The 12793-nt window shown below is 37.1% G+C and overlaps 1 protein-coding gene across 1 annotated transcript in view; it reads left to right on the top strand.

The window, feature by feature from the left end:
• CLASP2 (cytoplasmic linker associated protein 2) overlaps positions 1-12793 on the top strand; it is a 146126-nt gene that overhangs the window by 28610 nt on the left and 104723 nt on the right. The window contains 2 exon segments of the mRNA XM_017734661.1: positions 1111-1208; positions 8495-8565. Of these exon segments, the coding sequence (XP_017590150.1) occupies positions 1111-1208; positions 8495-8565 (169 nt within the window).

Genomic DNA, 12793 nt, shown 5'->3' with positions numbered 1-12793 from the left:
AAACCTGCGATAGATTGCCAAATTTGCTGAAGATAACATTATTATGTGTAATTATTTTCTCATTGGAACCCAAATGGCATTTGAGAGCATGGAAGGACTGTCGTTAAAATCATTAAAGTAAGCAAAAACATCTACAGTGAAAATCAAGATGCAGTGACATCTGAACTTCAGAAAATCTTCCAGTGGAAATGGTTAAAATATCTTGATTTATCTGAAGTTGTGTTTGGGGGAAAAGACTATGAATACAGTAACAGAGAAGATAGCATTGGTAGGAGCTGGGTTTATAAACAGGATTGGTCTTTAAGCTTAATTTCTGAATGCAGCAAAGTTCTTGTCTCCTGTATAGCATAGCATTGTTCTGTTCTAGCAAAATTCTGTTGAGAAGTTGTCCTTTTTGCTGATCATTAGTAAAGATGTAGTTCACATCTTGCTAGGGCAGTTATGTGTTTAGTTTGAACTGCTGCAAAGAACAATACTGAAGTCATTCCGGACATTCTTTTTAGAGAATAACGGCATTTACTAAAATGGCATTTTTGGCAGTCTTTATTGTGATGACTGTGGTTTAAAATTTTTAAAGAGGCACTCCATCTCCTTGTTTTTACTGTTCTTTCTGCTTCTACCATCCTGCCTTATTTCCGTTCTTGTGCTGATGCCATGCCACCTGATTCCAATTGAAATAAAGAGAGAAGAAAATGCTGGTCCATTCTTGTGGGCAGCCTTAGTTTTCCAGAAGGACTTTGCTGTGTGTAGAAAGTGATGAAAGCAAGATGAAAAGTCAAGACTGAGTGCAGGAGCTAAGTTTCGAAAGTACTGCCTGCTGTGAGCAAGTCCTAGATAAAGCACATTTTTTCCACAAATACTATTCTTATGTCAGACCCAGAAATTCCCTCTAAAGCTGTTATTTCTAGGATTTTTTACCACGTGGGGATGCTGTAACTTGGAACAAATGCCATCGTGTTTGAACAGTTGTATTTCCGTTCCTTTTCATCCTCACTATTTCAACTGAGTTGGCATGCAGGGCTATAGACACTCTTAAGATTAGAGGTCTGTCAGCAAATGTCGTTTTGGTTTCTGTAACACTGGAATTAACAATTTAAACTGTGTTCACAGGTGAGAGATGCTGCCATACTAGCCATTGTAGAGGTTTACAGACATGTGGGAGAGAAAGTACGAATAGATCTTACGAAGAGAGGAATTCCTCCTGGAAGGTGAGCTAGCTGTTTTGATTTTGTAATTCTGAGCCATTTAAGTTTTACTGTTCGTTATCTGAACTTTAAACTCAGTAAAAAATTTTGTTTTAAAATTACTGTAATTTTTATTTTATATTCCAGTTAGTTTTGCTTTCAGTATGATGTTACTAGAGTTCCTGTGTTGTATGTAGATTAGTTTATATGAAATAAAGCTAGCCATTATTTTTTTTCTACCTTTGATTAATTAAGAAAGCTAGACAGAGGTTGAAATTGTACTTAGTGGGAAAGGCTGTTTATTCCATAAAATCTTTAAAAATCCTTGTTAAAGCAATTTATACTTTTTGAAATGTGTTAACCCCTTATATACTAACGTACTGCTTTACCATCACTTTTACCTCATTTCTTGATTTTGATAAAGCTGAATATATCTATTACTTGATGTCGGAGAGAATGTTAGATAAGTCCCTTATCAAACCCCTCTAAAAAACTAAGAGCCCTAGTTTTTAATGGTCATTTGTAGGATAGCAAAATACAGCTTGATAATAGATCAAAATATGTATTCAGCTCTGGGGCCCCCAACATGAGAAGGACATTCATCTGTTAGTCCAGGGGAGAGCCACTAAATTGATTAGGGTGCTGCAGCACCTCTGCTATGAAAACAGGCTGATTGTTTAGCTTGGAGAAGAGAAGGCTCTTAGAGCACATTCCAGTACCTAAATAGGTAGGAGAGCTGGAGAGGGACTTCTTCCAAGGATGTGGTAGGACCAGGGGTGAGGGCTTTCAACTGAAGAGGACAGGTTTAGGTTACATATTAGGAAGCAATTCTTTACTGTGAGGGTGGTAAGACACTGGAACAGGTTACCCAGTGAGGCTGTGAATGCCCTGTCCCTGGCAGTGTTCAAGGTGAGCTTGGATGGGGCTTTGAGGAGCTTGCTCTAATGAAAGTTGTCCCAGCCCATGACAGAGGGGTTGGAACTGGGTGATCCAAAACCATTCTACAATTCTATGGAAACATTGTAGGAGAAGGGTGTTGAATTTATTGTTTTACATTCCAGGCAGAGTTCAGCCTGTTTAGACAAAAGTTTACCCTGCCTATGAGAATGAGAAGTTGTACACATTCTCTTCTATCCTGTAGAATAGAATTCTAAAGAATTCTATAGAATATAGTCATGCTTTTAGACTAGTAATGGATTATATGGTTACCACAGAAGTTTAAGCCATATTATTACTACAATTCTGAAAATTGAGTTTCCTAGCAAATAAGGGGAACATATCAGAGATCTTTCTTGCATTAAGATAGGGCCTTGGACATCTTTTGGAACAGAGAATAAAAGAGTGCAGATAGCACAGCATTTTTGCAATGAATGTTGGGTCTGACTGTAAGTTTAGGTTCAGGACTCACCGTTTACAATTCCATGTGATACAAGCTGAGCACATCTTGGGATCCAAATAGGATTAAACACCATAGGTGCTTTGTATCCTCAGGACAATCAACAGCTTCTAATTTAGTTGCAGTAGGTGCCAAGTTGTTGTTTCTACTGTCTGAATCAGCTGCATACAAAATTCCCCCTGATCTGAAAGCAAGCATGGTTGTATAATTTGCATTTACATAAAAAAGCAAGACTCTACTTGGTGCATGTTAAATGGGCTGTTGCTACTAAATCTCCAGCAGTTTTGCACCTGATAGTCAGGACTAGGGTAAAATAGTATGTGAGCTGAGTGTCAGTGCTGTGTCCTCTGCAGTAGGTTTCAGGTTGGGATAAGGACAGGAGTTACGATTTGCTTGAGTTAAACATGAGACTGCTAGTCTCTGTCCCATCCAACCCTGACAGAAAGCAGAGCTCCTGGAGTCCCTTCTTACTCCTTCACAGAACTAAGAAGGCGTTTGACAAAGCTCAGGAAAGACAGATTAACTGTATGGTAGCTTAGACTGTTGTTTCTTCAGAGGCAGACCTAATTTAAGACATTTCTTCCCCAGTGCCTGTCAGAGGTTTCCCTTTGCTTAGATGCAGTAAAATTTTCATGTGGTTATGCAGGAGCTATGATCTGTGGGAAAAAAACCTTTCATGTAGAGTATCATCATTATTTTGAGGGGAATCTGTGCTCATGTTTGTGTGTCTGGGTAGGTTTTAAGGGTTTTAAGTATTACAGATAATCTGTAGTTCAGACACGGCTGCTTTCAGTTGTTGAGTTCAGCCTTAAAGAACTGCATTGCAGCTCCTTCACTGTAAGTCAATGCATTAAAAATTACGTCTAAACTTAAACATTAGCAGAAAAACCTATTACTTCAGTGTTCGGTGCACACATGAATCAATAGAATGTAGGATTGTTTAGTTTGCATAACAAACTACACATTAGAGAGTTGTGTGTTGCTGCTTGAATGCACTCTATCCTAAAGCACTGAAAATAAGAGCTCCTGTCTGCTAAAAGGAAAGCAGGAAAGTTAATCAAGCATTGTTTTGAGAAATTGTTCAACTTCCTTAAATATGCAAATGGTATATACATGTTGTGTCTATACAAAGCCAAATACAGTCAGTAATTTAATAATAGTAGGCTTAAAAGGTTTTGTAATCTGCATCTGGTAGGGTTTGCCTTTGTGGAAAATACTGGATTTTCTAGAGGGCTTTACTTGACCTGTCAAAATCTAGGTAATAAATAAATTATGGGATCTTACTTTTGTAGTTCAATTCTACTTACTTACTATTTATTTTTCTTCAGTGCATTTCTCTTCTTTACTGAGATTAATTGGTGATACCTTAATAGGTATTAATTTATATAAACAAATATAAATTTGTTTATAAATAAAATCAGTGTATTCCTCTTTCTATTTGTTATTTTTCAACTTAGAAATCTCAGAGTATTATTGTGCTTTTTGCTTGAAGCACATTCCTTTTTCAGAAAAATCAGTATCAAGTCAGTGGCTGGAAATTTGGATGTTGTTTTCTGTTTTGTTGTAATTGCTGCCAGAGAGGTTTGACAGTCTTTAGTGTCAGACCTGAAAGTAGTGTTAATATATTTGTGAATACTGAAAGTGGATGTTGTATTTATTGTTCAGTGAGCCAAGAATAGTGAAGAGGTTTTGTTCTCTGTGGGACAAATCGAATGTTTTACAGTATGGAATCTGTGCGGCTGATCTTCCCTGAACGGAAATAGTGTACGTGGCTCTGGATAGCAGTTACTTAGTCTGAGTGTTAGAAGCTTTTATCTTTGAGGAATTAATCTGACAAATTTCCCCCCTGTTGCTTGAGAAACAGAAATGTATAAAACCAGTGATTTGTTTAGTTCTTACGTCTAGGGCCACAGCTTCATATCCTAAAATGTTGAAGCATATTGCAGTATGCATTATGCATTTCTAAATACCACATTTTATGTGGTATGCACATTCTGCTTATCTGTCTAGCTCAAGCTGTAGATGAGGGCCATCTGTGTGTCCAGATGTGGACACATGTCTTCAAGATTTTTTTTTTTGGCTTGGAAGGGGGGAATATGGAGAGTTTCAGATGGGCCGTTTCCTGCTTTAGACTCAGTTTGGACATAAACAACAGACTAGTTACCACCATTCTTCTTCTTTATCTTTCTGCTGTTGATAGGGGAGTGGTGCTCTTTTGCCTCTTCATCACAAGGACCACATTTAGACTCAGTTTGGACATAAACAACAGACTATTTCCCACCATTCTTCTTCTTTATCTTTCTGCTATTGATAGGGGAGTGGTGCTCTTTTGCCTCTTCATCACAAGGACCACACTTTTAGGTATCCCCCTCTGCCTGCCATACAAACAGTTGAACACCATCAAGCATGGTCATGAGTAACAGCTTTTCAGTCTGAAGTGTTGCGCACATTCTGTGGAAGCACCCGTGTTTCCATATGTGTGCATGTCAGCTCAAGCTGTGTCGTAGAAGGGTACATATTCCTCTTACTGACCATCCTCACCACAGTATGTTAATACTTTGATAGAGACCTGTTGCCTGCTGGAGGAGAGGGTTTGGCAGGTTGCCAGGAGCCCCCATTTAAAGTGCTACAACTTCATGCATTCATTCATTCATTCACTGACAGCCCCTCTAGAAGAACCTGCTGTCCCAAACACATGGTTTTTGTCAATGGCGATTTTTCCGTCTGTATGAGAAGTTGCAGAAGACCTGTCTATGCCTTTTTGGGAAAAGAAGATAATATTTCTGTCCACCAGTGACATGTAGTGACTTCAATGATTGATTATGATTGCCACATCCAGAGTTGGGCTTGCAGATATGAGATGAAGGAGTAAATAATGCTGCTCTTCTCAAAGAACATTCCTCTTTGCCAGTAAAACTGGTCTTGGTCCAGCCCTGTAGAATTTCTTGGGTTCCTCTTGGCAGGCTCTCTTTTGCCAGGAGCTGAACCTTCTGTAAACATTCTTAAATTGACTGTGGTTGCAATAATTTTAGAGACTCTAGCCCATGCTGCCTTGCTGCCCGTGACTGTGTGAAGAAATATGAGAAGAGAAGAAGGTAGCAAGAAGAGCAGGGTGGGAGGAAAGGGAGGGAGAAACTTGTTGTGAGAGACTTTGCAAAGTAGTAGTTAAAGATGCTGTAAGCTGTTCTAAAGAGAGGGTTGGTTCTGCAGTAGTGCTTTACCACATTGGCAGCTGTGTTATAATGGACTCCTCTGTTGTTGTTGCAATTATGACAAATACTGTAGAGTGTGCCTCTGGTCATAAAGACATGCTTTGAAAGTTTGAGGAGTGGCAGGCAGTATTGTGTGTTGCTCTCCAGCCTGCAACACTGACAACATAGCGTCCAGTGCTGACAGACACATTTTTTTATTGTTCATAGTTAATACTTTATCAAGTATTTTGTCCAGAGTGAGAGGCAACATGTATATTATTATAACATATTTATAAGGAAGCATTTAGGTTTTAGCTGCTGTTTAAAACACTCAGGAAAGCATTTTTGAAAAGAAAGTTCAAAAGAGCAGAAAATCTTTTTTTTTTCTTCTGCATGCTCTAAAATGTTTGTGCCAAGTGGATAACATCAGCTTTACAGGATTTAAAAATTAAAGTGAAATTTTAGAGCAAATCTGTTAATCTCTCTAGGCATATTCAGTTTCTCTCGGAATGACAGTTTCAGCCTTTCAGATGTAGTGTTAATTCTTCCTCATTAACTAGGTGAACTGCTAATGCAGTGTTTGCTATGGAATCCAGCACTGTTGAGGGGAACTCACAATCCCTGGTAAACACATTAACTTCTTGTTATGAAAGCAAGATGGCCTAATGCATTATTATATGTATTGATTCTCGTGTAAACTTCTCGATTTGTACGGTTGAAAGCAAGCAGCATGTAAATGGTATTTCACATGTCATTAGTAAATTCTAGTACCCAAAAAACATTTCATTTCAAAAGTTTTACTTTTTCAAGCCTAAGTGCAGAAAAACCCATTTTGGTAGATACTGCCTTTGGTTTGCAAATTGATCTTTTCATTAAAAGACTTGAGGTTTAATAGTAAAGTAGTGACATTTGTGAATTGCTGCCATTTCAGACATTTTGCTGTGGCAGCAGTAGTTGTAAATGCAATGGTGGTGCAAAAGGGAGAGGATAATAGGTTCCAGAGACAAGCTGGCAAGTATCCTAGGGAAAGGTTAAGGAAACTACTACTGAGCTACATATAGTTTTGAGATAAGTTGAGATGATGGAATAACTGCTGGTTTGTGTTACGGGTTATTGACTTAAATGATTAACGGGGGGTTTGGGGTGTGGTTTTTTAGATGCTTGCAGTAGAGTAGGCCTTTTTGTGGGGATCCATATAGTTCCTGTTGTGGGCTGGCTAAGTCCAGGACAGATTTGCTCAGTAGCAGATTGCTTTGAAGTGTTTGGAAAGTAAAAGTAATGCATAGTGAGAGTCCTACATTTTTGGAATGGGAGTGGGGGAAGGCTCAAACTTTCTATACTGTTGTCTGTCTGTATTTCGTTATTTTATCACATTCTTCATTGTTAGTGAAAGGGACATGCAATCTTAGAGAATGTAGACTATGCAGTGAAAGTGCACAGCCTCTCTACATGGATCATTGAGTAAAAGTGGTGTGTGCATAACGAAATGTTGAAGTGAAATCTTTGTGTGTCCTTGACTTTTCTCCTTGTGAGAATTTTCATACCCAGGCGTAGTTCTTACCCATTTTTTTTTGGTTTGTCATTAAATAGTTTGGATTGTGAGTTGTAAAGGCAGTCTTTCAGTGCAAATTGTTAGCAAATTTTGAATTGGGTAGTATAACCCCTAGTTCTTCTGATGTAACTGAACTGTACCTGTTCAGAGACCTGCAGACTCTCAGTTGATTTGTAGTTTATAACTTTGTTCATTTAAAATCAGGATTCAGTCCTGATAGTCCTGGAGCTAAAAATCCCATGTGCATGTTATATATTACCATATTCCAAGTAGTCTAAAAAGCAGAGAAGTCTTTGGAGAAATGCAAGAAAATGTTCTCAATTGTTTGCAGCTGAACAATGTATTATGTCAGTACAACTCTATTGCTAATGCATGGGTTATGTTTTTCTGGGAGATACTTCCGCTGCTTTTATTGAATTTTCTGCAGAAGTGATGAGAAAGGGCTGTTGAAGTGTTTTGCCAACTTTATTGCTTGAACACCATTTTTTGCCTTGTGAGACTAGATTGCAAAGCTAGAATTGTGGAATTTTTTGGTTTGGTTTGTTTGGAGTTTTGTTTGTCTGTTTGCTGTTTAAATGTAGCAAAGCATTCACAGTGTATTCTCTACTGTGACAGTTAAAATCAGTGTGCGGGTTGGACACGTTTAAGTGTTTAGTGTATCTTAAGTTTAGAAGAAAGTTTTGTTGTTTGGGTTTTTTTTTTCCCTGTGGAAGTGCTAACTACCACAAAGCTCTTTTCATAACCAAACTGAGGAAATTTTGTGGAAAAAAATCTTTGAGGAAAATTAATAATTGTCTCAGAACAAATTAAATAGTAATCCTTCTTTTTCTTCTAAATGAACATTGCATAGTTCAAACTGTAACCTTTTGTTGTTGAGTAGGAATAAATATGTATATATTGTATATACACCCAATATATGCTATTACTGAAGCTGAACTTTAGAATGTTATTTTTAATCATGCTAATAACAAGTTGACTTAGTTTTCTATGCATTTCTGTGAAGATGCTCAGCTAAAGAGGAATCCTTTAGGAATTGTTTCTTCATACCTTTAATCCCTTGTATATTCTGCATTGCGGCTTCATATAGGCTAATAAACTGATTTCTGTTTTTACCAGTAGCCAGTGGGATTTCAGAGATGTAAAACTACTTTGTTGTTTTTGTTCTTTATAGGTTGCAAACAATCTTTGCAAAATTTGATGAAATAAGAAACTCTGACAATATGATTTTAAGTAGCGTCAGTGGTGAGTATGAAAGATCATATATTTATAATCCGCTTTAGATTAATAAAAAAATAAATATTTAAATACTGGCATTATCAGTGCGAGATGGGTGAATAGAAACACGTAAATGCTAAGAAAATGAGACACTTGGTGAAACAAGCTTGTACTCTTTACTGGAAATATTTGCTGGACTGCGGTCAGAATACAATTGAAAAGGTGTTGAAACTGCATGGAAACAAGCAGTGAATATTTAACGAGTTACAGATGTGTTCAGTATAGGATAGAACAATGCTGCAGAGTGTTGATGCATGGGAACAAAGATCAAATGAACCTTTATCCTATCTTAGTATGTTAGTAAGAGAAAAATGTACTTTAGTGATGGGTGTGTTTGATATGTTCTGTTAAAATGATGCATCATGATTAATACATTGAGTTTTAAATTATAGAAAAAGGAGACTGCAGGATTCAAAGACACTTAAATGTTGATGTTAAGACTTCATTGAGCTTGAGCTCCTTATTTTTGGTGTATTTCAAGAAAAGAGAACCTGTTACACAGAGGATCCCTGTTGCTTCCTACTGCTTTTTTGCTACAGTATTTTTTAGTATGAAAATTTAATTTAAAACTGTAAATTATGAAAGAAATGTTATGTAACAGCAAAACAAAGGAGGTGCTGTGGCAGTGGCTTTAGCACAGTTGGTTTTGGAAGCTTCATTGTCTTCTGCAAGGAATCCGTGGATCTTGTTTTATCGGGAAGAGTTTCCTCATGTTAATTTGTCTTTCAAAGTAGCTATGTTGATTATGGTCTGCTGTATCGAAGAAGTGTAACTATTCAAGAGTAGAAATATTTTGAGGAATGCGTATAATTCCTCAATGTACTCAAATACATCTTTTTCATTTTTAATTTTCTCAACCTTTTGTTGTTGTTGGGAAAACAGAAGTGACTGTAGGTTCAAAGGAAAGTGTTTTTATAACATTATCTTTGAGGTAGTAAGAGTTTCTATGCTACATTTTGCTTTGAAATAAAACGTTGCTATTCTTGAACACTTAAAAATTTATTTGTAAAAATTTATATTTTTTTAAGAAATCCAAAGCATTCTAATTTGGGGAAAAGTGTTTTACATAAAATGTTTTATGTTCTTTTTGTTTGTAAATTTACTCGTTATGAAAGGGTAAACCATTATCTTTTGCATTTAAAGTTAATACAGCTGTGTTGGTTTCATTGGTTTGAGAGATTCAGAGATGCATTTTACATGTATATTTTTTCTGTTGGTAGTTCTCAGGAGAACAGAGAAAGTCACACAGGGGAATATAGGCATGGAAAAAATTTAAATATATGAAAGTAGATATACCACCTTGCTTGACTAGTTAAGATAGCACTTCTGTCCTTTTTGTCTCTGTTTAAAAGAGTTAACAAAGTTTATTTTTAAGCCATTTTTATCTCATGGGTAAAACACAGATGTTAATGCTGATCTATGACAGCATAAACCATGTATTTCATCTTGTAGGTGGCAATTTCTATGCAAAAGTTACTATAATTCTGTTTTGGTACAGTAAATGACAGAATCTCTCTTAATACGTTGGTTTCAGTATTTTTGCTTGAACCTTGTTCATCTGTTGCTTCCATCTAGGCAGCTTTTTAATGTTATTGAAAAGGTATTCTTCCATTGTTAGTGCTTTATCTTGGCTTTGTGCTTCCTTATTCTCTGAAGGACAATTTGTATTTACTGCTTACTGCTTGCACGTGTAGATTTAAAGTTACTGTTGAATTCCTGTAGCCTTGTTTCCAACTTTTTGTTCAGGAGCTTTATCAAACATCTCTGGATAAAGACCAAATTTTAGTGGCTAAATACATCTGTTACAGTGTTGAGGATTTTTTTTGTGCTTTGGATATTTTGTTGTAGGGTTTGGGATGGTAGTGGGGGAGTAGGGTTATCTTTCCAAAGTGGGAGGGAGGTGGGGGGGGTGAAAAGGGCAAAAACTCTTCAAGTGGCTTTAATATAATTAAACTCCATAGTGGGCCTTCTTAACAGCAAAAGGAATGGTTTTTTGCCAGGTGGAGGTACTGTCCTAAGTTGGTTGACTCTACTGATGGGGGGGTCCTGTTCGGTTTGTGATGGATAGGGAAGAGCTTGCTAATACAACCTTGGAAGATGTCATCTTCGTCATAGTCCTGAGTGATACTGCTGTGGTAGTGAATATTTGGTGTGTTGACCTAGTTTCTGAGAATCCAGAGATGTGACTTAGGATTTTCTCATCAAATAGTACTAACGTCAGTTGTTCGGTCTTTTTATCCAGCATGTACTTAGGAAGAAGAAAAAGAATGAAGAGTCAAAGCTTGCAGCTTCAAACAACCTGAAGGCAAAAATGTTTTCCATAGTATATTGATAATCAAAACAAATACATATTTAAAAAAATATGTTTGTACTAACATGATTTAACACTTGAGAGTTTTAAAAAACATTGTGTTGGTATGCTTAGGTATGTAGGAGAAATATAGGTAGCACAGGAAAAGGTCTCCTTCCTGCTGCAGTCTTAGCACACTGGTGGATTTAATATCTTATCCTTTTAGTTTACTAGAGGGGATCTAGCGAGAACAGTCCCTTTAGTCTTGTGTTACTTCTTTCCTTTATTGAATCTGATCTGTGATGGAATGGTAATGAGGAGGAGAAGAACAAGTTACCATTAGAGGCTGACAGATCCTCTTGGAGGGTAGACAAGGTGGAAAGCACATTCAAACACTTATGGATGGAGTAATTGGGGTAGGATGTAACACGGAGTTTCAAGAGCCAGCACATGCAGAGGTACCATATCTAACAAGGGAACTGGACAAGAATCTTAGTGCTTTTGCTTGATGAGAGTGGCTTACAGCCTTAAATAATATCCCACTGCTAGCTTGCCTCTCCAGCTGACCTTTGATTTTTTTTTTTCATAATTATTTCCCACCCATCTTCCTTTACTCTCAGGTGTGTATAGTAAAATCAGAGATAATTTCTTTAATGTGAATTATGTGAATGTATGAGCTGCTATGCAAACCTTGGGATTTGTTTACATTCATAATGATGCATATTAAAAGAATCAGATCAGGATGTTTGCCTGTTAAGCAGTATTTTATGTGTGCTGCTGCCCTTTCACTCCACCAGAACTATATGTAGCCTTCCAAACTGGAGAAGATTCTTTAGAGCACCCCCCCATTTTTCAGCAAGTGAATGTTCATTTCTATGGAAACAGAACCGGCAGCCAATCTCAACACTACAAAAGCACTTGTTTCTGCTGCCTGAGATTTGTAAATACTGTTTTCTCTAAGAGAATTCAAGCAGACTTCTGTATCAGATAGTAGTGTCATTATTGAGACGGGGAATTAAAACCAAAGTAGGGAAACTATTAATACGGAGCTCTCTGCTGCACTCAGCAGAATGAGCTGAAGATAAAATTGTACATCTCTATTCAACCCGTGCAGTTTTTCCATTTTAATGTTTAATGGCTCAAAGGACTGGCTTTACAAACACAAAATATGACAGGTAGGATATGCGATGTTAGTATCGTGGTGTAGGGGAGCTGTGTTATGGATGATAAAGATGCCGTTGAAATACATGTTCTCCTGGGGAAAAAAAAAGGGGGCAAATAAAAATCCATAGCACAAGTGTGTATCTGTTTTTCCACATTACGCTATTGTTTTTATTTCCCTTTGCTGTTTTCTATTTGGAAATATAGTTACTATGGAGACAGTGACGACATACTCTAATGGAGCTCACCAGTGCGGCACAACATGAATATATATCGTTTGGGAATACTGCTGATAGCTGCTATGATTATTTTATAGAGGTTTTGAGCTGCATGTATTTCTTTGGTTTGCTCAATGCAAGTGGTCAAAATGCAGCCGCATCATTTTCAATTTCAGCTGCTCTTCCTGATGGTTTATCATTTTAAATAGGAAAATTTACTGACAGATGAAGTGTACTTATCAGTTCAAGCCCATTTGGAAGAAAAGGGCCTCAGCAGGCTGGTGCTTCGACAGGTTTTTAAGGAATTTGCATGAGTTTTTTGATTATTACTACAGGGAACTGTGTCTGGCTCCTTGCATATGCGTGGTTCTCATGCACTGTGCAACAGCATATGCTAGTCTGCCTGAGTTTTAAACTTTTCCATTGGCAAGACTAAGTAAATTGGCACAACTTACTTGCTACTCTTTTTTTTTTTTTTTTTTTTTTTTTTTTTTTATATCCTTGTTTTTTTTTCCTCTCTCCCCAC

Source organism: Corvus brachyrhynchos, unplaced genomic scaffold (assembly GCF_000691975.1).
Source record: "Corvus brachyrhynchos isolate BGI_N302 unplaced genomic scaffold, ASM69197v1 scaffold94, whole genome shotgun sequence".
NCBI classification, from domain to species: domain Eukaryota; kingdom Metazoa; phylum Chordata; class Aves; order Passeriformes; family Corvidae; genus Corvus; species Corvus brachyrhynchos.
Note: the sequence above shows the minus strand (reverse complement) of the source record. Positions and strands in the feature narration are given on the sequence as shown.